This window comes from Nicotiana tabacum, chromosome 8, assembly GCF_000715075.1.
Source record: "Nicotiana tabacum cultivar K326 chromosome 8, ASM71507v2, whole genome shotgun sequence".
Classification (NCBI taxonomy): Eukaryota; Viridiplantae; Streptophyta; class Magnoliopsida; order Solanales; family Solanaceae; genus Nicotiana; species Nicotiana tabacum.
The window spans coordinates 11736154-11759740 of NC_134087.1; the positions used below are offsets into that span (position 1 = coordinate 11736154).

A 23587-nucleotide genomic window follows, 5' to 3' on the forward strand; every position below is an offset into this window, starting at 1 on the left:
ATATGGCTTTTTGGTACTGCCCCTTCTTGTCTATATTTTTATTAATGTGGTGTTTATGCTTTCCTGAGTCGGGGGTCTATTGGAAACAACCTCTCTATCCTCACAAGGTAGGTAGAGTCTGCGTACACACTACCTTCCTCAGACTCTATGGTGTGGGATAATACTAGTTATGTTGTTGTTGTTGTTGATAATTTGTAAAATTAAAATAATAAAATTATATAATTTGGAGTACATTTAACTTGAAATATTGACTGAAATGATTGAGTAAATTTATGGGGCATAATTTTTTCATTTATTGAGTTAGCTAAATATGATCAACAATCATTGTTTTTTAAAAAAATCACTTTTCCTTTAAATTATACTATTTTGTATTTTTAATATAATATTTTAAAAAAATTATATTCATTGAAATAGAGTACCCGCACAAGACTAGTTTAATTTAATGAGAGAAAAAATTAATTGTATTAACTCACTCAATGTTACCTCTACCAAATTTTAAAATCTTTTATTAATAATTATAAATATTATAAAATTTATAGTAGTACTTAAAAAGTAGTAAAAAAATTTGGGGCCTTAAGTAATTGGGGCCTAAGGCAATGGCCTTCATACCCTAGAGCTGGCCTTGGATTTTAATGGCTTTAAAGTTGAATTCCGCTGTGTTTTTACGTAGAATCCGGATCTGTGGATTACATGCATGCTGCGATAACATGCATGCTGCGATTGTGAGTTTTGCAATAGCGAAGAACAGAGTGTTTGAATAATGGACAAGAAAAGTTTAGTAAAGAAGCCAAGCGAAAAGCGAATACAGTATCCAATTGGATCCGAATATTACTCATTGTACGAGGAGATAGGGCAAGGAGTTAGCGCCTTGGTTCATCGCGCTCTTTGTAATCCTCTCAATGAGATCGTTGCTATCAAAATCCTAGATTTCGAGCGTGATAAATGTGATCTGGTACATTTTTTTTTTGAGCTTCTTTTTATCTATTTAGTATTTACGGCCTTAATTGTCACAGTTGATTAATTCTTAACGTTGAAAAACAATTTGAAATCGATGCTTGTTATTTTCTTATGGCCTTGGTTTCTCCAAGTTCCATTTTTTATGTACGTCAGACTTTTCACTCTCCACACTAGTTATAGTTTTTATTTGGTTCATTCTTGATACACAATATTTCAGATGTTGAAGTACTAAATGAGCTTTGGTAGCTTGGGTTTTCAGTACTGAAAATAGCTTAATAGAGGTCTTATATTCATTGTTAGAGTCATATCAGCTTTTCAATTGAGTTATTATAAAATAGTGCTTTTTTTTTGTTTCCCAGAAGAAGGGATTGATAAGCCTTATGACTTATCCTATACCTAGTAGAAGCAGCTAATATTCCCACTTCGAAAGAAAGTTTATCTTTGCTAGTTAATATTGAGATGATAATCTTGGACCAGTGGTTAGTATTGAGATCAAAGGTTGTGGTAGTGTGGTAAGTATCACTCCATCCTTAACCAGAAGTCTCGAGTTTGAGCCATAGGAATAGACTCGCCTTTGGTAAGAAGCGCTTTATCCCCAAACTGAACTTTCCGACAAGAATCAGGATTAGTCAGGCCCCAAAGCGTGTATCAAACACCGGATGAGAAACAAAAAAAAGGTAATCTTAGAGCATAATTAGATTAAGTTGTGCTCCTAAAAACTCTCTATTTTGCAATTATCATCTTGAAAAAAGCTCCTTGATCTTTGCTTTCGGGGTGAATCCATTAATCCAAGCTTGGAAATCTATAAGTATAGAGTTCTTATCATCATCGTGCAATGGAGGATTGAATGTGATGCATTTTCTGTATTTTCGGATGTAAGTCTATGAATTATTTACTTCTCGAAAGTGCCTAAGTTTCCAGATATTATCATTTCGTTCGTATTGTGGTTGTTGATACTTCAATTAAATGAAGAAGCAAGTTGGCTGATTTCTAATCCAGGACCGCGTCTCACGGGAAGCACAGATAATGGTCCTAGTTAACCATCTCAATGTTCTTAAATCACACTGCTCCTTTGTATGTGATCAAAATCTTTGGGTTGTCATGCCGTACATGGCTGGGGGTTCCTGTCTCCACATACTGAAGGCTGCTCATCCTGATGGTCTCAGAGAGGTGGTTATTGCAACAGTCTTACGTGAAGTGCTAAAGGGTTTGGAATACCTTCATGATCATGGCTACATTCATCGGGATGTCAAAGTAAGTCCACCTGTTACATAAAGCCATTACTACTTTCTTCGCATCAGCCGATCCTTTAAGCATTTGATGAGATTATGTCTTCATCCATCAGGCTTCAGTGTAGAAGTCTTGCACTGCATTAAATAAGGTGTCTATTGGACTTCTATTGCAACTTGTTTAATTAATTTCATTTTAGGATTTGGAGTTTGGACATGGTATCAAAGAAGAATCTTTAGGATATCTTTTGTGTTTTACGTCCCATGCAAATATAACAAAGGACAAATTCTTAATCCATCCTGGTTGTTTAGCAACTGCATGGACAGATGAACAGGACAATAACTTTTCCATAACTTTTGGAACTTGAAATCAACATACCTGTATGGTTATTGTAGGCTGGAAATATTCTCATTGATTCACGTGGTGGAATAAAGTTGGGAGATTTTGGTGTATCAGCCTACTTGTTTGATTCAGGTGATAGGCAGCGAATACGGAACACATTTGTTGGAACTCCCTGTTGGTATGCTTTAACCCAGAGATTGCTTCTCTCTTTTTGCTATTTAGCTTTTGTAATGTATGTAGTAGGTGATAACCGTTGAAGAAGTCTTGTTTATATTATAGCGATGCACATTAGAAACTTAGGCATTAAAAATATTGATAAGTTCAGGTTCAAATATCAAGATGTTTCTCCATAATTTACATTTCTTTTACAGGATGGCACCGGAGGTCATGGAGCAATTGCATGGTTATGATCGCAAGTAACACTTCTGTGTATTCGTACATTCTGCTTTTCCTAATTTTACTTTATCTGTAGGAAGTCTTTTTTTTTTTTTTTTTTTTTTTAAAAAATGTATTTTCTAATGGTTCCCCACAGAGCTGATATTTGGTCTTTTGGGATAACTGCTCTAGAGCTTGCTCATGGGCATGCTCCTTTCTCAAAATACCCTCCAATGAAGGTACAGTGACAGTGCATCCTAAATTTGCTTTCCTGGTGGGGCCTTTGTGACCATAAATGCATTGCATATTTTTCACTTTGCAGGTGTTGCTAATGACATTGCAAAATGCACCACCGGGCCTTGATTATGAGAGGGACAAGAAGTTCTCAAAGGTATTTCTCAAACCATTAGTGTTTAGAGTCCAAAAATGTCACTAACATCTGCTTGCAATTTTTTTTTTCTTCTCAGTCCTTTAGGCAAATGATTGCTAGTTGCTTGGTAAAAGATCCTTCAAAAAGACCTTCAGCCAAAAAATTGTTGAAGCATCCTTTCTTTAAGCAAGCTAGGTCCAGTGATTATATATCAAGAACATTGTTGGAAGGCTTGCCAGCTCTTGGTGATCGCATAAAAGAATTGAAGGTTTCATAATTTTTCCCTTCTCGTTGGAGCCATATATGTTCCATCTAGATGATAATACAGCCTCAATATTTCTATGGTAAAAAGAACCTTTTCTTTTTGTAGAGAAAAGAAGAAGACATGCTAGCGCAAAAGAAGATACCAGATGGGCAGAAAGAAGAAATGTCACAGGTTGCTGTGCCATAACCATAGCCAACGTTACTAGAAGAAGACTCTGATGATTTGATATCTCTATACTGAATAATATATTAGAACTGCAATTTGTGATTTTATAATCATAAGGGTTATTAGACGTGCATGCGTGATACTATATGGATGGTATATATATCGTTGTCTAGAGCATGTACTCAGATCCTGCTTGTTCTCTCTTTCCCACACACATATATATGCTCGGATGCATTAGGCAATAAGATGATTCCCTTTCTATGTGAAATGCTTAAGTCTGTCAAATTTGTAGAAGAAACCAAAAAGGAGAAATTCAAAACTAGAAGTGGTAACTCATACAACTTAGAGTCACTGGTTTGATGCAGTTCAATTAATTTTTCCTGCATCTCATCCCTAATGTTTAGATTATATGCACCAAATACAACAACAACATAGGGTAGTGTGTACGCAGACCTTACCCCTACCTTGTGAGGATAGAGAGGTTGTTTCCAATAGATCCTCGGCTCAGGAAAGCATAAGCACCATTAATGAAAATACAGACAAGAAGGGACAGTACCAAAAAGCCATATAAAGGCAGAATAAAAACAACCAGACAGTAAGGTGATCAACAATGAAAGAAAACAATGGTTAGCCATATAGACAAGATTATATACACCAAATGAATATAGGTAATACTTTTTAATGGCTTAGACATAAAACAGGACACTGGCAGTTTGCTGGGAAAAGAGATTAAGGGATTATATTTAGTTCGCATGCATATTATTTTGCTATGCTGTGTACCCAAGACAATATCATTTTGCACAGTTTCAATAGATTTACTTCATGGAAGCTAAACAATACCCCACCGTGTTAGCCCAGCAAAAAGCTTCATGATATTATTAGGATTGCCACTTTACTGGAAAGGCTTTTCTGATCTTGGAGGTTATTTTTTGATCATTCAATCCAGAAATTTTTAGTTCTAAGAATACAGCTTCTAGTAGAGGGTAAAAAGGAAAAGTACTTAACTACATCATCTTGCAGATGACACAAGAAATATCAAAATTGTACTTAAAAGCAAAGAAAAGAAACTAACTTAAAATTGTATTTATTCCTACCATTTGTCTCATTCGTTGGCTTATAGTTAAGGTACATTGTTTTGAAAGTCTTTTCTAACATTATAAGTTGAACCTTAATCTGATTTAACATCATGTGCAGAATGAATATAAACGTGGGATTAGCAGCTGGAACTTCAATCTTGAAGATTTAAAGGCACAGGCTTCCCTGGTATTTGAATCTATATTTAATTGCACATGTACCAATAATATCTTAATACATGTGCTTTAGCTTTACTTTTCTGATGAGAAAGTTGTCTGATGCGAAGAGGGCATAGCGATGTTTGGTTTCTCAAAGACAAATTAATCATTGTTTTAAATGTTAATTTTTCACCTTTGAAACTTGCTGCGGGACTCCCCACAGTATGGGATAATACTGGATATGTTGTTGTTGTTGTTGTTGTTGTTGAAACTTGCTGCGGGACGATTTCTCATTGGGATTATCCATTGTCGATTTTTTTTCTTCTAAAAGCTAGATATATGAACACTAGTTTGCAAACAATACCTTTTTTCCCTCTTTTACTTTTAGATTCCAGATGAGGAAATTCTTGGTGAGAATGACCAAGGTGGGAGTACAAATTCACTCCCAGGACTTGACAACCAAGGAAACCGGCTTCAAAATCAGTTATCTTCTCTACAACTTCCAAAATTTCAGCATCAATTCTCCTTTGGAAGTCAAAATTCAGATGCTACAGGATTCGTATGTCGATGTTCACTTTGGTTTTATATGATAGGGAGCAATTTGGGGTTTTCCTTCTAATAATACATCTCTCAACAGGAAGATGACAATCCATCTGCCCCTCCTTCGCCTGCCGACCGCACCATGACTTATAGCAAGTAAGAAATCTGATGCTGAGAGGTCTCATCAATTGCTCTTGTATCATGTTTTTCTCCTAATCCAAAGGACCTAACAGATTTATATTATACAGTGTCATTATTACTTTTGCTAAGATGATTATGCCTATTTCTACTTTTCAGAGCTAAAAACGAGAAATTTGATGATGATTTAAGCATCGCTAGTTCAATTCAAGATGCTCAAATGTCACAAAATTCTTCTCCATGCTATGAGGAGATGAATGTGGTGGGAAAAGGTGAACACGGGACTCATGCAGGAGCATTTGAAGGCATTCCCATAAATTCTTGTCAAAGGTATGATCTCAATTTTCTTAAAAACTCTTGGATATTTTGCCGAGATGGCTTATGTCCTGTCGAAGGATGCTAAACGTTTTCCATGTGAACTTTAAACCTTATGTAGTAGCACAATACCAGCATTCAGCATTTTATTTTTCTGGACTTACTAAATAAAATCAGCCTTTTATTCCTCCAAATAAATACTTTTGACTGGGATTCTGCTCTCAGCAAAAGACATTTGAACTGGCAGGGACATCGTACTCTGCCTTAATTTTGTTAATAGAGGATAGAAGTGATTATTGGATTTTTCATTCCCTTTTAGAAAAGGAAATGAAATATGGTCTCTAAATTGCTCTCTCCAACATCAGGAAATTCTGCAGTGTATGGCTGGCTTGTGCATTTTGTTCCTTATTTTATATCCCTTTTGTTATAATGTCTTACCATCAACTCCTTGTGATGCTTGTGGGTCTCGATCTCTCTGACATCATCAAGCCTTGTGATTGTCACAAATAAATGTCTATCCCAAGTTTATTGAGCCAATGTTAGTAAAACGAAGTACATGTTAGTAAATAATTATGGATATCGTGAACAATGAAAAAGAAGGTTTAACCAATTACTGATCTAGCTTAGATAGCAAATCGGAGGCCATTTGAGTGAACCGAACTCTTAAAAGATCAGAAAATTTTCAGTTCAAGTAGTCTGCACTTGCTAGACTGAAACTCGGACTACTTTTTGGACTGATTATCTTTGGACTAAAGCTAGTTCTTTGCTAAATCACCAATTTTCAGGCAATTAAGTATGTAAAAGAATGACATGCCTGGGACGATTTATTTGCAGTTTTCTTTAATCAAATTCTTTTAATATGCTTTTGTGATTGCGAAATTGTTTCAAATATAAAAATTGAGTAAATTGATTTCTTATTTTCCTTTTGCTTGAAGTCATTGCCCGTGTGCTTAATTGCTGGTTTCTTTAGTTTGTCAAGCAACCATGTTTTTGTGATGCCACTTTTTTTGCAGATTTTCTAGAATTGTCTTTTCTTTTCTGTGTTTAGGGATAAAAGTTCATCACAAAATATTTCCAGTTGCAATGTGGCTTTTCCTCAAACATCAGATGATTTGCCAGCTGAAATATTCATTAAACCCTCCAGAACTTCAGGCAAGTTATAATGATACAACATGTATCTTTTATCTTATAAACATACACTTTAATCCGAGTACATTTGCATTCATTGGTTTAATATTTGCTTGCTAAATCAAGACTGTATTTAGCCGGTAGCAGTGAAGATTTTGATGAGAAGACTAAGTATCAGGTCGTTCAGCAGAGAGGACGATTCAAAGTTACCTCTGAGAATGTTGATGTGGAAAAGGTGAATGTCTGGCGGTTAACTTTTGTCTTGATAATGATGCTGAATTTCCCCTAAACTGGGGAATCATTTCTTGTGTGTTTCTGCAGGTAAGTTCATTTTATGCTACAAAAGAGCCACAGCTTGGAGGTGGTTTTCGACAGTGTCACCCCTGCCCCTCTCTCTCTTTATCTCTTTTGCTTTCTCTAAAAATAGTTTCTCAGCTTGTAAAAATTGAGATGGTATATGTGATCATTTGTGTCTCTTCTTAGTGGATGTTCAAAGTAAATGCAAGAATCTCTTGAGCTCTGTAGTGGTTAATGTCGTTTTCATCATTGACAAGTACTGTGTTGCTAGGCTTTGTTTCAAGCATATCATTTGAGCGCTATAGTAGTTAACGTTGTTCTCATCAGTGACAAGTACTTCTGTTCACGAATCTTCACTTATACTACTATTACATTTATTTCATTTTTCAGAGATGTTTCATATCATCGACTCAAATTGTTTATGCAATATTTTTGAATTTGAGCTTTGGGATTGAGTTAGTGATGCGGTGGTAGAGTATGCAAACTGCTTGTATGATGAATCAGAAACAAAGAGATAAAGGACTAAAAAAATAATCCAAGTTGCTAATTCTAAATCTAGTCTACTAAACCACTGATCTCTTCCCCTCTTTTTTTCTTTTTCATTTTCTATTGTACTTATCGAAAGAATTTATGGATCATGTAGGTGACTCCAGAACATCTGGCTACTACTCAACCATTACCACCTGATGCTACACCAGCAAATCTTTCTTCCCAGTCCATATTTCCACTACTGCAAAACGCTTTACAGGCAACTATTACTGGAACAGTAAGAATGGATCTAAAACAATCATCTTGCTAGGATTTTCTTTTCTTCTTATACTTTGTAAAAACTGTTTTTACTGTTAACAGGAGAGCATTCTTAGTGCAATGAGGCAAGTGACCCGTGGTGACTCCACAGGTGTGGCAATTAATGCGTCTTGATTTCACGTTTATATTTTCCATATGATCTGGTCTCACTTAATCTGTTCAGCTAACGGTTCAGTGGATTTGGGATGCATTCCGTCAAATTCAGTTGGAGTGGAGAAATCACTGGTAAGGATTTGTGCTAATCTTGTTGCTACATCCTCTGCAAATTCAACTATTTAATTGAATTTGGCTTCTCAAACCAGGAGTTAATATTCTGTAATTTCTCTGTTTCCTTAATTTTTTGGGGGATCCAACATACTATATGACATCCTTCTCTCTTTCTTCGTAGTTGGAGGCAGCTCTTGACAGGGAGAAGGAACTAATTCGTGAAAATAATGATTTACGGTTGAGGTACGATGATTATACCTTAATATTGCAAGTTTATGCCGGCAATTATATCTAGTGGTCTTGAAGCTTCTGTTTCTTTGATATGTAGGCTATTGGTTGCTCAAGAAGAGCTTCAAAAATATAAAACAGAAAATAAGAGCTCAAAGTGACGTAAACTTTCACGTAGTCTGCATCAAAGTGAAGAAGAAAATAGCTATCTTTGTGACTGAGATACCATAGTTAACAGATTTAAATTCCATATGTACAGTTGGTTTGTTTCTAGGAAGCGGTAAGTTGTTTTTTCCCCTTGTTTTTGCTTATTCTTGTTTGCTAGGCTGATTCCTGTTAGAATAAAATACTTGGGGATACTGATTCAGATTTTGAGTTAACACCACCTTTACATGAATTTGCTCCGTTTTTGTTAGTTGCACCATAGGGAAGTTTGTTCTGGGTAGTAGTCTTTGCAATTTAAAGCACTTTTTTCATCAAGAGTTGAGGATCTCACTCTAATTGCATGAAGTCCTCTGTCGCATGTCAGTTTAGCTACGTAATAAAAAGTGTGTAATGCTTTTTAAGCTGAAGCCGAGGATCTATCGGAAACAGTCTCTCTGCCCTTTCAGAGTAGCGGTAAGACTGCGTACATCATACCCTCCCCAGACCCCACTTGTGGGATTATACTGGGTGGTGGTTGTAATTTGGCAAACTAACCACCATCAACTCCCAGATTGTTTCAGTACGTAGCACTGCATAAAGGATAACTAGAATTGTTTTATTATTCCAACCTTGTGAAATCTCTAAATTGTGTGAGCTATGGAACTGTGGAATATAATCATCATCACTATTTTTGCTCTAAGGGGTCGTTTGGTAGGGTGCATAAGAATAATGCTGAATAGGGTGTATTAGTAATGTTGGTATTAGTTATGCTGGTATTAGTTATGGTGACATATTTCTTATCCATTGTTTGGTTTGATATATTAAAGCATTGTGCAATTTCTAAAAGAATTATTTGTTTACAAAAATGCCCTTAAAACCAATCCATCACTTTAACTTTCTAAATGAAACATATGTTGAGAAATATTTTTATATGAAAAAGTTTTAAAAAAATTATTTAATTTGTCTACCTATATTGTAAAATAGAACTAAATATTTATATATAAAAAAGGAAATATGCTAAGTATTTATTTATTTACTAGAGCTATAATTTTATTTCTCACTATTTGGATTATTTTAAACTTCCATCAATATAATAACTAGCATAATTTAATCAAGCATAAATGTTGAAGGACAATTTTGTCTTTAACTAAGCTAATGCATGCATTAAAACTCATTGCATTGCTAATACCATTATTTTCTATGCATTAGTTATGCATAGGATAATACCAAATAGGATGTATAACTAATGCTTGCATAACTAATGCATAGGTTCAAAATGTCTACCAAACAAGGTATTATTAATACACAAAGCTAATGCATGCATTATTTTATCTAATGCATCCTACCAAACGACCCCTAAATAGCTTGTGATACATCCATTGGTATGTGAGTTATCAAACTGAGATTCAGTGGTCACGCTTTGTCCGCCTATCACAAGAGGGGTATTATCACTTTTAGTTCGCGTCATAAACTATTTATATTTGGTATTTAAAAAAGTGTATAAAACTTGTATATTTTTTATGCATAACATATAGAATGTATATATATAAAAAAATATTTTTTTTTGCTATTATTTTTATAGCGGCTATACAGTTTTATTTTATAGCAAAACTTACGTACTTTGATAATACATAGAAAGTATTACTACTATACAAAAATACAAAATTTTATAATAAGAAAATATCTAAAACATTAAAAAAAATGAACTAAACAACTATGTTTGAACCCAAACTAATTTGGGACGGCTATATGAACCTTTATCAGCCGTGTTGCTTCGTTTAAACCCATAAGAAATTTATATATATATATATATATATATATATATATATATATATATATATATATATATATATATATATATATTAAAAGCACGAAGGCCCTTAGCGAAATATCGTTCATCTTTTTTACCCTTTAAAATCTAATTTCACACTGGATATAGTCATTTAAGTTTCTATCTAATATTTAGTGATAGATATTGAATTATTTTCCTAATATTTAGGACTTCAAATCAATCAAATTTTATGCATTAAATCTTTCCTTATTTAAACTATATAATGAAAATAATTTTTTAAAGAAAAAAAAAATATCACATTATGTTGGTAAAGTCTGCGACATTCGATTCCTTTAGGTTTAGTAGTCCCTTTTTTGTTTTCTATCTTTTCTTTGGCATGCTTATATTTTACGCACTTTTCATTCCTTTAGATGTAGGGGTCCTTTACAATTGTAATATAAATATTGTCACGACCCGAATTTCTCACTCTCGGGAGTTGTGATGGCGCTTACTCGTAAAAGCTAGGCAAGCCACGAACTTAGAAATCTTTAACCCTTCTGTTTTAACCTCTCTTTTTTACAACTTATATTAACAAGTGATAAACATCTAAATGACAACGGAATATGAGATTTAAGCGGAAGTCTTAAATAAATATAAAACCAAAATGTTTTGAAAGTCTAACACATGCCTCTACCCATAAACTGGTGTCACAATATCCACGGACTACTAAGAGTACTACATACAACAGTTTGAAGGAAAAATAACATTGTTTGTCTCGGATACATGAGATAACAGAACATAATAAAAGGTAGAGGAGACGTCGGGCCTGCGGACGCCTGCAAGGCTACCTCGGTATCTCGGTAGACTGAAGGCTGGCTCCCCTATTGTTGTTGATCAAGTGTCGCTCCGATATCTGCACAGAGTGCAGAGTGTAGTATCAGCACAACCGACCCCATGTGCTGGTAAGTGTCTGGCCTAACCCCAGCGAGGTAGTGACGAGGCTAGGACCAGACTCCAGATAAACCTGTGCAGTTATATAATATATGGCAGAAAATAAACAGGAATAAGCAGTTTAAAATGGGAGGGGGTACATGCTTCGGGGAAACATATCAAGACCAACATAAACTTAAGAAAATATGAAAGGACAACTCAATATCTACAACAATACAATAACAAAACTGTTGCGGCGCGCAACCCAATCCCTTATCATTTAACATTGTTGCGGCGTGCAACCCGATCCACATATATATAGTTGTTGCAACGTGCAACCCGATCCAATATAATATCTGTTGCGGCGTGCAACCCGATCCAATATAATATCTGTTGCGGCGTGCAACCCGATCCAATATAATATCTGTTGCGGCGTGCAACCCGTTCCAATTATACAGTCAACAATAATCATAATTAACCGTCCCGGCAAGGGATCAACAATAGACTACACTATTCCGGCAAGGGAACTCAGTAGTACAAGTATATACGTCCCGGAAAGGGAGAATCAGCTATAACCAATCCTAACTCAACTCCTACTCGTCTCAATTACCACCATTTCTCAATCATAAGTAGATTCCACGATAAACAAACTAAGTCTTTGCTCAATATAAAGGATTTACTCACTATTTCAACCATAGTAACATTCAAGATTACAACAAGTATCAATTTAAGACTCACGATCATGCTTGACACTAACGTATAGATACTCGTCACCATGCATATACGTCGTACTCAACAAGAAGCAAATAGCAAATAAGACTCAACTCCTAATCTCTCAAGCTAAGGTTAGACCGGACACTTACCTCGATGTCTCGAACGCAATTCAAGCATCAACTATCGCTTTACCCCTTGATTCCATCACCAACTCGCTCGTATCTAGCCGCAAGTTACTTAATTATATTAATAAATACTAAATGAATCAATTTGAATGCATAAGAATGGATTTTCCAAAATTTTACCCAAAAGTCAAAATCTCCCCCGGGCCCACATGGTCAAAACCCGAGGTTCGAACCAAAACCCGATTACCCATTCTCCCGCGAACTCAAATATATAATTTTTTTGAAATCGGACATCAAATCGAGATTCAAATCCCCAACTTTTGAAAAACCTAGGTTCTATCCAAAACACCCAATTTCCCTCATGAAATTCATTGATTTGAAGTTGAAATCACGTTAAAAGATGTTAATAATTGAAGAAAACTAGTTAAAAATGACTTACAATTGATTTGGAGAAGAAAGGTTGTTTGAAAAATCGCCTCTTACGTTTTTGGGGTTTTGAAAAATGAAAAATGACTGAAAATCCCGTCTATTTATACTCCTCTCAGACCCCTTGTGTGGACCGCACAAAATGGATTGCGGCCGCACAGGCCTTCCTGAGGTTACTGCGGTCCAGTGCCTTGTGCGGAACGCACAAAGTCGACTGCGGCCGCACAGCAGCGCCCTGTGCAGACCGCACAAAGTCGACCGCGGCCGCACAGCCTCCACCACGCAGCGCACAAGATCGACTGCGGACCGCACTGGTGGGTTCAGAGGCCTGCAACTTCTGGGTTTAAGCCTAAACATCCTGAAACCTACTCGAAACTCACCCGAGCCCTCGGAACTCCAAACCAAGTGTGCATACTAACTCAAACATCGTATGAACCTACTCGTGCGATCTCATCATCAAAATAACATGTAAAATCAAGAATTAAACCTCAAAACTTAACATTTTCATCAAGAACTCTCAAAGTCCATAACCCCTCAACCAGAAGTCCAATTCACGTCAAATAAACTCCGGTTTTCATCAAATTTCACAGAAACGTCTTAAATCATATATAAGACCTGTATCGGGCGCCGGAACCAAAATATGGACCCAATACCATCATGTTCTAAGCAAATTTCATTTCAATTTTTCTTAAACAGTTTCAGAAAATAATTTCTTTTAAAAAAATTCATTTCTTGGGCTTGGGACCTCGAAATTCGATTACGGGCATACGCCCAAGTCCCATATTTTTTTACGAACCCTCCGAGACCGTCAAATCACGGGTCCGGATCCGTTTACCTAAAATTTTGACCGAAGTCAAATTAACCCATTTTATAGCTAAATTTTATCATTTTTACAGAATTTCATATTTAAGTTTTTGGCTACGCACCCGGACTGTGCGCGCAAATCGAGGTGACTCTAAATAAGGTTTTTCAAGGCCTCAGAACACAGAATTTGATTTAAAGAAAGTGATTTGGGGTCATCACATTCTCCACCTCTAAAACAACTGTTCGTCCTCGAACGGACAGAAGAAGGAAGTACCTGAGTCGGGGAAAAGATGGGGATAACGGCTCCGCATATTGGACTCGGACTCTCAGGTCGATGCCTCACGAGGCTGACCTATCCACTGAACACGAACAGAAGGAAAACTCTTCCACCTCAACTGACGAACCTTCCGGTCTAGAATGGCTACCGGCTCTTCCTCATAAGACAAGTCCTTGTCCAACTGGACAGTGCTGAAATCTAACACGTGAAATGGGTCGCCGTGATACTTCCGAAGCATGGACACATGAAACACTGGATGCACGACTGATAAACTCGGCAGAAATGCAAGTCTATAAGCCACCCCTCCCACTCGATCAAGAATCGCAAACGAACCAATGAACCTAGGGCTAAGCTTGCCCTTCTTCCCAAATCTCATCACGCCCTTCATAGGCGACACTCGGAGCAATACCCGCTCACCAACCATAAAAGCCACATCTCGAGCCTTGCGATCTGCATAACTCTTTTGCTTGGACTGAGCTGTACGAAGCCTATCCTGAATAATCCTGACCTTGTCCAAGGCCTCCTAAACCAAATTCGCACCCAACAACCGAGCCTCCCCCGGCTCAAACCATCCAACCGAAGATTGACACCTCCTACCATATAAAGCCTTATAAGAAGCCATCTGGATACTCGACTGGTAGTTGTTGTTGTAGGCAAACTCTTCTAAAGGCAAGAACTGATCCCACGAACCTCCAAAATTGATGACATAGGCTCGGAGCATATCCTCTAAAATCTGAATAGTCTGCTCGAACTGCCCGTCCGTCTAAGGATGAAATGTTGTACTCAACTCAACGTGAGTACCCAACCCTCGCTGAACTGCTCTCCAGAAAAGCGAGGTAAACTGCGTACCTCAGTCCGAAATGATAGACACAAGCACACCATGAAGACGAACAATCTCCCGGATATAGATCTCAGCTAACCTCTCGGATGAATAGGAGACTGCCACAGGAATGAAATATGCTGACTTGGTCAGCCTATCAACAATGACCCATACTGTGTCGAACTTCTTCCAAGTTTGCGGGAGTCCAATAAAGAAGTCCATAGTAACCCGCTCCCACTTCCACTCGGGAAGCTCAATCCTCTGAAAAAAACCACCAGGCCTCTGATGCTCATACTTGACATGCTGACAATTCAAACAACGAGCCACATAAGCTATGATATCCTTCTTCATTCTCCGCCACCAATAATGTTGTCGCAAATCCTGATACATCTTTGCGGCACCTAGATGAATAGAGTACCGGGAGATATGGGCCTCCTCTAAAATCAACTCCCAAAATCCATCCACATTTGTCACACACACTCGACCCTGTAATCTTAAAACTCCATCATCATCTACGGTAGCCTGCTTGGCACCTCTGCGTTGTATCGTGTCTCTAAGGACACACAAACGGGGATCATCATACTGCCAACTGCGGATATGCTCCAATAACAAAGAACAAGCGACTGTGCAAGCTAGCACACGGCTGGGCTCAAAGATATCCAACCTCACGAACTGATTGGCCAAAACCTGAACATCTAAAGCAAGCGGTCTCTCACCGACCGGAATATAAGCAAAACTGCCCATACTGGCTGACTTTCTACTCAAGGAATTGGCCACCACATTGGCCTTTCTCAGGTGATATAAGATAGTGATATCATAATCTTTCAACAACTCCAACCACCTCCTCTACCTCAAATTCAACTCCTTTTGCTTGAACAAATACTGAAGACTCTTGTGATTCGTGAACACCTCACATGTCACGCCATACAAATAATGTCTCCAAATCTTCAATGCGTGAACTATGGCTACCAACTCTAAATCATGAACTAGATAGTTCTTCTCATGAATCTTCAACTGCCACGAAGCATAGGCAATAACCTTGTCATCCTGCATCAACACTGCACCAAGCCTAACACGAGAAACATCACAATAAACTGTAAAAGGCCCTGAACCTGTGGGCAAAACCAATATTGGTGTCGTAGTCAAAGCTGTCTTGAGCTTCTGAAAGCTCGCCTCACACTCGTCCGACCATCTGAACTGGGAACACTTCTGGGTCAACTGGTCATCGGACCTGCAATAGATGAAAACCCCTCCACGAACCGACGATAGTAGCCTGCCAATCCCAAGAAACTTCGAATCTCTATAGTTGATGCTGGTCTAGGCTAGTTCTTGACTGGCTTAATCTTCTTCGGATCCACCTATAATACCCTCTGTTGATACAACATGACCCAGGAATGCAACTGAACTCAGCCAGAACTCACACTTTGAGAACTTAGCATATAGCTGACTATCCCTCAGAGTCTGAAGAACCACTCTGAGATGCTGCTCGTGCTCCTCCCGACTGTGGGAATATATCAAAATATCATCAATGAAGACTACCAAGAACGAATCCAAATAAGGCTTGAACACTCGGTTCATCAAATCCATGAAAGTTGCTAGGGCATTTGTCAACCCGAATGACATAACCAAGAACTCATAATGCCCGTACCGAGTGCGGAAAGATGTCTTAGGGACATCGGATGCCCTAATCCTCATCTGATGGTAGCCAGATCTCAAGTCAATCTTTGAAAATACATTGGAACCCTGAAGCTGATCAAATAAATCATCAATCCTCGGCAATGGATACTTATTCTTGATCGTAACCTTGTTCAACTGCCGGTAATCAAACACTGGGTCTAATGAAACCTTTCTTAAGCAAGTCTTGCAACTGTTCTTTCAACTCAGGCTGGGCCATACGATACGGCAGGATCTAAATGGGCTGAGTGCCCGGAGCCAAATCAATGCAAAAATCAATATCCCTGTCGGGTGGCATACCCGGTAAGTCTGAAGGGAATACCTTAGGAAACTCATGAACAACTGGCACAGAATCAATAGAGGGAACCTCAACACTAGAATCACAAACGTATGCCAAATAGGCCAAACACCCCTTCTCAACCATGCGCCGAGCCTTCACATAAGAGATAACACTACGGGTAGAATGACCAGGAGTCCCTCTCCACTCTAAATGAGGCATACCCGATAAAGCTAAGGTCACAGTATTGGCATGACAGTCCAATATAGCGTGGTAAGGTGATAACCAGTCCATCCCCAATATAACATCGAAATCGACCATGTCTAAAAGCAACAAATCTACACGAGTCTCAAGACCCCTAATCACCACCATACAAGAACGATGGACTCGATCGACCATAATAGAATTACCCACCGATGTAGACACATAAACAAGAACACTCAATGAATTACTAGATATGATCAAATACGGTGAAATATAAGATGACACATACCAGTATGTAGACCCTGGATCAAACAACACTGAAGCATCTCTATCACAAACCAGAATAGTACATTTGATAACTGCATCTGAAGCCTCGGCCTCGGGCCTGGCTGGAAGAGCATAACATCGGGGCTGAGCCCTACCACCTTGGACTACATCTTTGGGATGGTCTGCAGCTGGCTGGCCTCCACCTCTAGCGGTCTGAGATCTACCTCTAAATCCTCTACCTCCACCTGTAGAACCTCTACCCCCACCTCTAGCTGACTGGGAGGTTTGTGGAACACCTAGTTCCTGGACCACAGCACGGGAACCCTGCTGCTGCGACTGAGTACCCACCAACCTCGGACAAGTCCTCCTGATATGACCATACTCACCATACTCCAAACATCCACCTGAATGTTGTGGCTGAGGAAACTGAGACTGACCCTGGCGACCCGAATGACAACCTTAAAAACTCTGGAGTGGCGGTGCACTGATAGGAGCTGGTGGTGCACTGTAGGACTGCTGATCAGAATACTACATCTGCAGACCACGGATACCTGAAGCACCATGAGAAACCTGAAGAGCTAACTGAAAAGACCTAGGAGGATGGCCTCTACCATATGAATCTCTACCTCCAGACGAGGTATCACTGAATCTGCCTGAATGACGGGGCCTCTTGTCTGACCCATGACCACCTCCCTACGACAGAACCATCTCAACTCTGTGGGCCACATTGGCCGCCTCCTGAAAAGTGATCTCACTCCCAGCCTCCCTAGCCATTTGAAGACGAATCGGATGAATAAGACCATCAATAAACCTCATCACCCTCTCTCTCTCTCTCTCTCTCGGTAGGAAGTATGACAAGAGCATAGTGAGCTAAGTTGATGAACATGGTCTCATACTGGGTAACCATCATGGAACCCTGCTGGAGACGCTCAAACTGCCTCCGGTAGGCCTCTCTCTGAGTAATGGGGAGAAACTCTGAGAAATCCGGGTCGTGACAAGTTGGTATCACAACTCTAGGTTACATAGGTCTCACAATTCACGGACAAGCTCAGTAGAGTCTGAGGGATCGGTACGAATACGTCCATATTTATCCCCAGAGGCTACAAAGTTAGGAAAAACTTCACATTTGTTCTTTCATATCGTGCGGTTCTATTTCTCGATGCTAATTGAATTTCTACTCTATTCTTTCACAGATGGCGAGAATACGCGCTTCCTCATCTACTGCTCAGCAGCCCGAGCCCCCAGTAGTAGATCCCATGAGGGGCACAGGGTGAGGCCGAGGCCGTGCCAGAGGCCGAGGTAAGGGTAGAGCTCAGACCCGAGCAACAGCCCCAGTAGCGGAGCCTCAGGTTGACTTTGATGACGACTAATCGCGTTTAATACCTTAACGGGGTGGGAAGGGTAGAATATGGATATGATGACCGGTGCGATAATATCTCGTGTGAGAATGATTGTTGGGTATTGCACCAAGGTGATCCATATTGTATTTAAACCTGGGACCTTTTTCTTTATTTATACGATGTGATGTATTCTTAAAAGCAATGTTTTCTTCAATCAATCTTTTCTTTCCAAAACCACATGCCTTTTTTTCTCTCTTTTCTTTCAAAACTTTCAACTTATTTGTATTCTTTATGTGCAAACATTGTCTGTTACTTCTACTCTTCTTAAAGTCACAGCTAAGTATGGCCGGGAACCACACTAGTGGATCTTGAGGGGTGCCTAACACCTTCCCCTCGAGATAATCTCAAGCCCTTACCCGAACTCTGGTTTTCTTCCAAAAAATCTTCTTCTTTTCTCTAAAGTGTCCTAATGCACTATAATCATTAGGTGGCGACTCTTCAAATTTCATAACCCGATTCCTCAAAAGGGAATAAGAGTTGTTTTGCCCATAATGTCGTAAACCCGATTTCGCCTTCTTTTAGGGAGGGAAAAAGGGGGCGTCGACACTTACCTCCGGGGATGAGCTTGCTGGTCGAGGCTCCCTATTTTGTTAGTGTCAGTACCTGAAATAAGATAGAGGTTGGAAAAGTTACTAAGTCGGATGGCCTTTTGGTTCCCGGTACGTAGCCCCCTCCTCGACTCGAGTTGTCCGCTCACGTACACAGTCTAGAACAAATACCCAGGTTATGAACCTAGAATAACTCAGCTTCATGCCAGATCCCTAGTAGGAACGTTTGTTAGCATCACGTGCATATGACTTTGGAGGCTCAACACAGGGGTTGGGTCTGTCTAGGACAAATGTACCAAAAAATGGGAATGACCATCCTGATGCATCTTACTTGCTACCTGTGCATTTATTTGCTTCGGACTTGCATGCTGACCGACTTTTTGAGGAAAGCGAAATAGCAATATGAGGGTTAAGGAGAGCTAAGCGCCTATTTTGAAAAAAAAATGTCCAAATAGTGTCGAAACTCTGCCGAATGTTTTTTGAGAAAGTGAAAAAAAAAGGGAAAAAAGGGAAAATATATATAGTTTTATTTGCCAATGAAAAGAGTCTGGTTTTCAAAAAAAGTTTGTTTTATCAACCCGAACTACGCCGGTTTGATTCTCACAGGGTGCGGGATACGTAGGCAACCCTCATCGGGTCCAACCTCCCCTTTTACAAAAATAGCCAAAAAATGTCAAATGTTAATTGTCAACATAAATAAGTCGGGTGATGCCGTTTTTTTGGCAAGAATAGCTGAATGTTCCCGGAAGGGACGCCGGAAGGCTGACTTTGCATAAACGGCCACTTTTAGTCATTTTTTGATTTTTGACCGGTTGACTCACCCAGCTTTAAAATCTTCATTCCCGAACTGCTGAAAAGCCGTGTGCGGAGCCGGATCTTCCTTTTAATCTGTGAAAAATTAAAAATAGTCAATTTTTTGAGTCAAATAAATTTTATTTCTTAATCACCTTAATAAATGTGCAGGATGAGCACGATGCAAAATGAACCTTTTTCAATAATAACTAAAATCCCTTTCAAGTTACGGCTATGGTGGGATGATTTAGGTGGTGAAGGGCAAGATGAGGTCAAGAAATATCTAAAAGGTCTTACGGGTTTGTTGGAAATCCAGCCTCGGGAGGATATCATAAGAGCTTTGGTCACCTGCTGGGACCCGGCACACAATGTCTTCCACTTCTCCGATTTTGAACTCACTCCGACTTTGGAAGAAATAGCCGGGTACATCGAAAATGCTGAAGTTCCATTGAGGCAAAAATACCTGGTTGCTCCAAGAGCTGTCACTATGCATCGGTTTTTAGATTCATTAAAGATACCCAGGACGGTCCATAACTCAGATTTGGCCGCAGGTCTTTGTAATCTGCGCTTCATATACGACAGATACGGTCATGTCAGGGGATTCAACAACCCGGGTAACAAGTTATGCAGCAAAAGTAACCATCAGAAATGGGACGAGCATAGACGAGTGGCGTTTATGATAACCTTTTTGGGCCTTTTGGTATTTCCAAGGAAAGACGGAAACATTGATCTGAAAATAGTTGGGGTCGTCAGTACCTTGCTCACTCAAGATAAAAGCTCTCTTGCACCTATGATAGTATCTGATATCTTCCGAGCTCTCACAGCCTGCAAAGCCAGAGGGAACTTTTTCGAGGGGTGTAACTTGTTGTTACAAATATGGATGACTGAGCATCTCTGCCACCGTTCCCATCTCTTGAGTTATGGTTCCTCGAAGAAAACTTGCATAGAAGAGTTCTACACAAGAATCAAGGGGGTCAGTCTACCCGAGGGAGTTACGGCGTGGACATCATTCTTTCGAACCCTCACCGCCAGCCAAATACAGTGGACACTAGGATGGTTGCCTGTGGATGAAATCATATATATGCCAGCCACTGGGCCCCATTTCCTTTTGATGGGACTCCGGAGCATTCAGCCCTATGCCCCGTATCGAGTCTTGAGACAGTTGGGGAGATGCCAAATAGTTCCAAGAGATGACGATCTTAGTGGCCAAGTAGTCGAGATCGGGCCCAACGGACAATTTCCTGAAGCAGCAGTCCGACAAATTTGGAGCGAGTGTCAATACTTAATGGCCAATACATGTGTACGTGATCGGTCCAAAGGTGAAGTTTCGCTGGAATACCTTTCTTGGTTTAGGAAAGAAATTGAGTTTGGGAGACCGGCCAAAAGGCCTCATCTCCAGGAGTTCGTCCAGGCGTCACAAGAATAGTGGGATTGGTTGGCAAAAGAAGAGAGTTACAGGGCAGAAATAGGCCAGCTAAAGCAACAGATTAAAAACCTGGGATTTGAAAATAGTTCGCAAGTTGATGCCGATCAGGGAGAAAAGAACAAATTGGCCCAAGAAAATGAGGCGCTGAAAGCCCAAATCCGACAAATGAGGATAGATGCCGACAACCAACAAAGGAGTCGATCGGATGAGCGATTAATAAAAGGGTTGAAAAAAGAAATCAGTGAGTGTCGGAATGACTTGAAGAAATCTGAGGGTAGCATAGCACAACTCCAGGTGCAATGGCAAGAAGAACCGAAGAGCGCACACAGTACTTACAGTATGCGAGGAAGGATTATGAAAAGATCATTGCCGGTCTAAAAAGAAAGGTAATCACCCTAGAGAGAAAGGCGGCTAAACAAGCCAAGTAAACATTGCTATATTATAATGGCCTCGATGGAAGATGAAATACAGCAGTTACAGAAAAAACATCTGCATGACTCTCGGGTTTTGAAGGCTAGGGGGGATCAGATAGAACGCCTACTCCTAGAGAAAGACCGAACCAGGGACAAGATTCTGACTATTGCTCACGCTATTACCAGGAAATGTCGGGTGTGTGAAAACATGACCCGCACTACTTTCTTCTCGGCGGTGATGATATTTGTGAAGCAAATCATGTATGAATTGGAACAGCTGGAAAAGAACCTCACACCTAAACCCCCGGCGAGGCCGAATGACGCCCCGCGGTCACCCAAATTTAAAACTTTAATGTGTTCATAGTTTGAATCTGCATTTTTCTTTCTTTCCCAGGGTCTGTTGTCTGTTAGAGATTGTCTTTCTTTCGCGTCAGAGTCTGTTAGTGGTTATCGAGTTCATACTTGGTTTGGTTTTGAGTCTGTTATTTTCCTTTCCAAAAGGCGTCTAGGTTGTAATAGAATATGTATTAATAAAAAAATCGAAGTTATTATCTTTGCTTTTCGCACTTATAGGGTAGAACTACGCCCGGTCTGATTCATGCGAGGACATGATACGTAGGCAATCTCTATAGGATTCGACCACCACTAAAAAGGAGAAAAAAAAAAGGGAAAATGAAAAATGAATAAAGAAGGATAAAATAAAGGAAGCTTAAAAAAGGGGCACAATTATGGGAGGCCGGAATGACGCATGCAACCGAAGCAAATGCATGATAGAAATGGTTAATTGCCTAGATGCATTGCATCCCAACGTGTAATCGCATATGTGTTAAACTCTAAAAACTAACAAGTTTGTTGATTTCCATAGAATTCAAGCAGTTAGTTTATTTAGAGGATACTGGCACATTACGATTACCAAACCAGATCGAAGGGACCAATACCGGAAATCATGTCTATTCCAGATGTCGACACTAGTGTTGAGGTAGAAGAGTTGGAAGTCTATAAAATGAAAGAGGAGATGCTCAAGCTTAAGCAACAGATGGCCGAAATGTACCAGGCCTGGTCCAAAGGGCAATCACCGCCAACTTACCCTGCCAACCCGGCTCTTACCCCACCATTAGCTCAGTCTTAGGATCCTCCCGCCACCGATCCAGGTTTTCCCATTTATCAGCACTACCATGGCACTACTTCTCATACGCCACAAGCTCCACCACCAAAATCAATTCCATACCCTCCTCCGCCAATCACTCCTGTCTTTGTGACATCTCCACCAACTACACTCCATAAATCCCCGAGTGAAACTTTGTTCCAAGCACAGGACAACCAGTATTACCCCCCAGAGCTTACCTTCAAAGCGCCTAGAGCCTATCCACATGATCCACATTCTGACCTACCGGAGAAAGCAGAAAAACCGGCCAGAAATCCTGAACAGGAAGAGATGTTCAGAAAAATGAAAAGCATAGAGCAATCCTTCAGGGATATGAGAGGGATAGGAGGTCAGGTAAGTATGGCTTACAAAGATCTGTGTTTATTCCCGAATGTACAATTACCGGCAGGGTTCAAAAATGCCCAAGTTCAACTTGTACAACGGACACGGTGATCCGGTGGCTCATCTGAGAGGTTTTTGTAGCAAGATGAGGGGAGGGGGCGGAAGAGATGAATTACTGATGACGTATTTCAGCCAAAGTTTGAGTGAATTGGCGCTAGAATGGTACACCAGGCAAGATCATAATAGGTGGTACACATGGGACGATTTGGCCCAAGCCTTCGCTTGTCACTTTCAATATAATCTTGAGATCATTCCGGACCGACTGTCCCTGACCAAACTAGAAAAGAAGCACAGTGAAAGCTTTAGAGAGTATGGGTTCTGGTGGAGGGAGAAAACAGCAAGGGTAGATCCCCCAATGAAAGAAAGCGAGATGGTCGATTACTTTTTGTAGGCTTTGGAGCCGACTTACTTTGGCCATTTGGTGTCCACAATT

General features: G+C 39.7%; 1 protein-coding gene across 2 annotated transcripts; it reads left to right on the forward strand.

The window, feature by feature from the left end:
• Positions 1-653: 653 nt before the first annotated feature.
• LOC107776492 (uncharacterized) lies at positions 654-9008 on the forward strand. 2 transcript variants are annotated; one of them, XM_016596391.2, is made up of 19 exons: positions 654-952; positions 1957-2211; positions 2583-2707; positions 2901-2945; positions 3062-3143; positions 3227-3295; positions 3372-3542; positions 3645-3710; positions 4899-4967; positions 5325-5495; positions 5574-5632; positions 5774-5944; positions 6978-7081; positions 7195-7292; positions 7998-8120; positions 8204-8252; positions 8325-8386; positions 8550-8611; positions 8697-9008. In XM_016596391.2, exons 1-19 carry the CDS (start codon positions 761-763, stop codon positions 8755-8757), a joined length of 2034 nt encoding a protein of 677 aa, XP_016451877.1. In that variant the 5' UTR covers positions 654-760; the 3' UTR covers positions 8758-9008. The 2 variants fall into 2 exon arrangements, with proteins under 2 accessions (XP_016451877.1, XP_016451879.1); XM_016596393.2 differs by having other exon boundaries at positions 8337-8386; positions 8697-8993.
• Positions 9009-23587: the final 14579 nt, after the last annotated feature.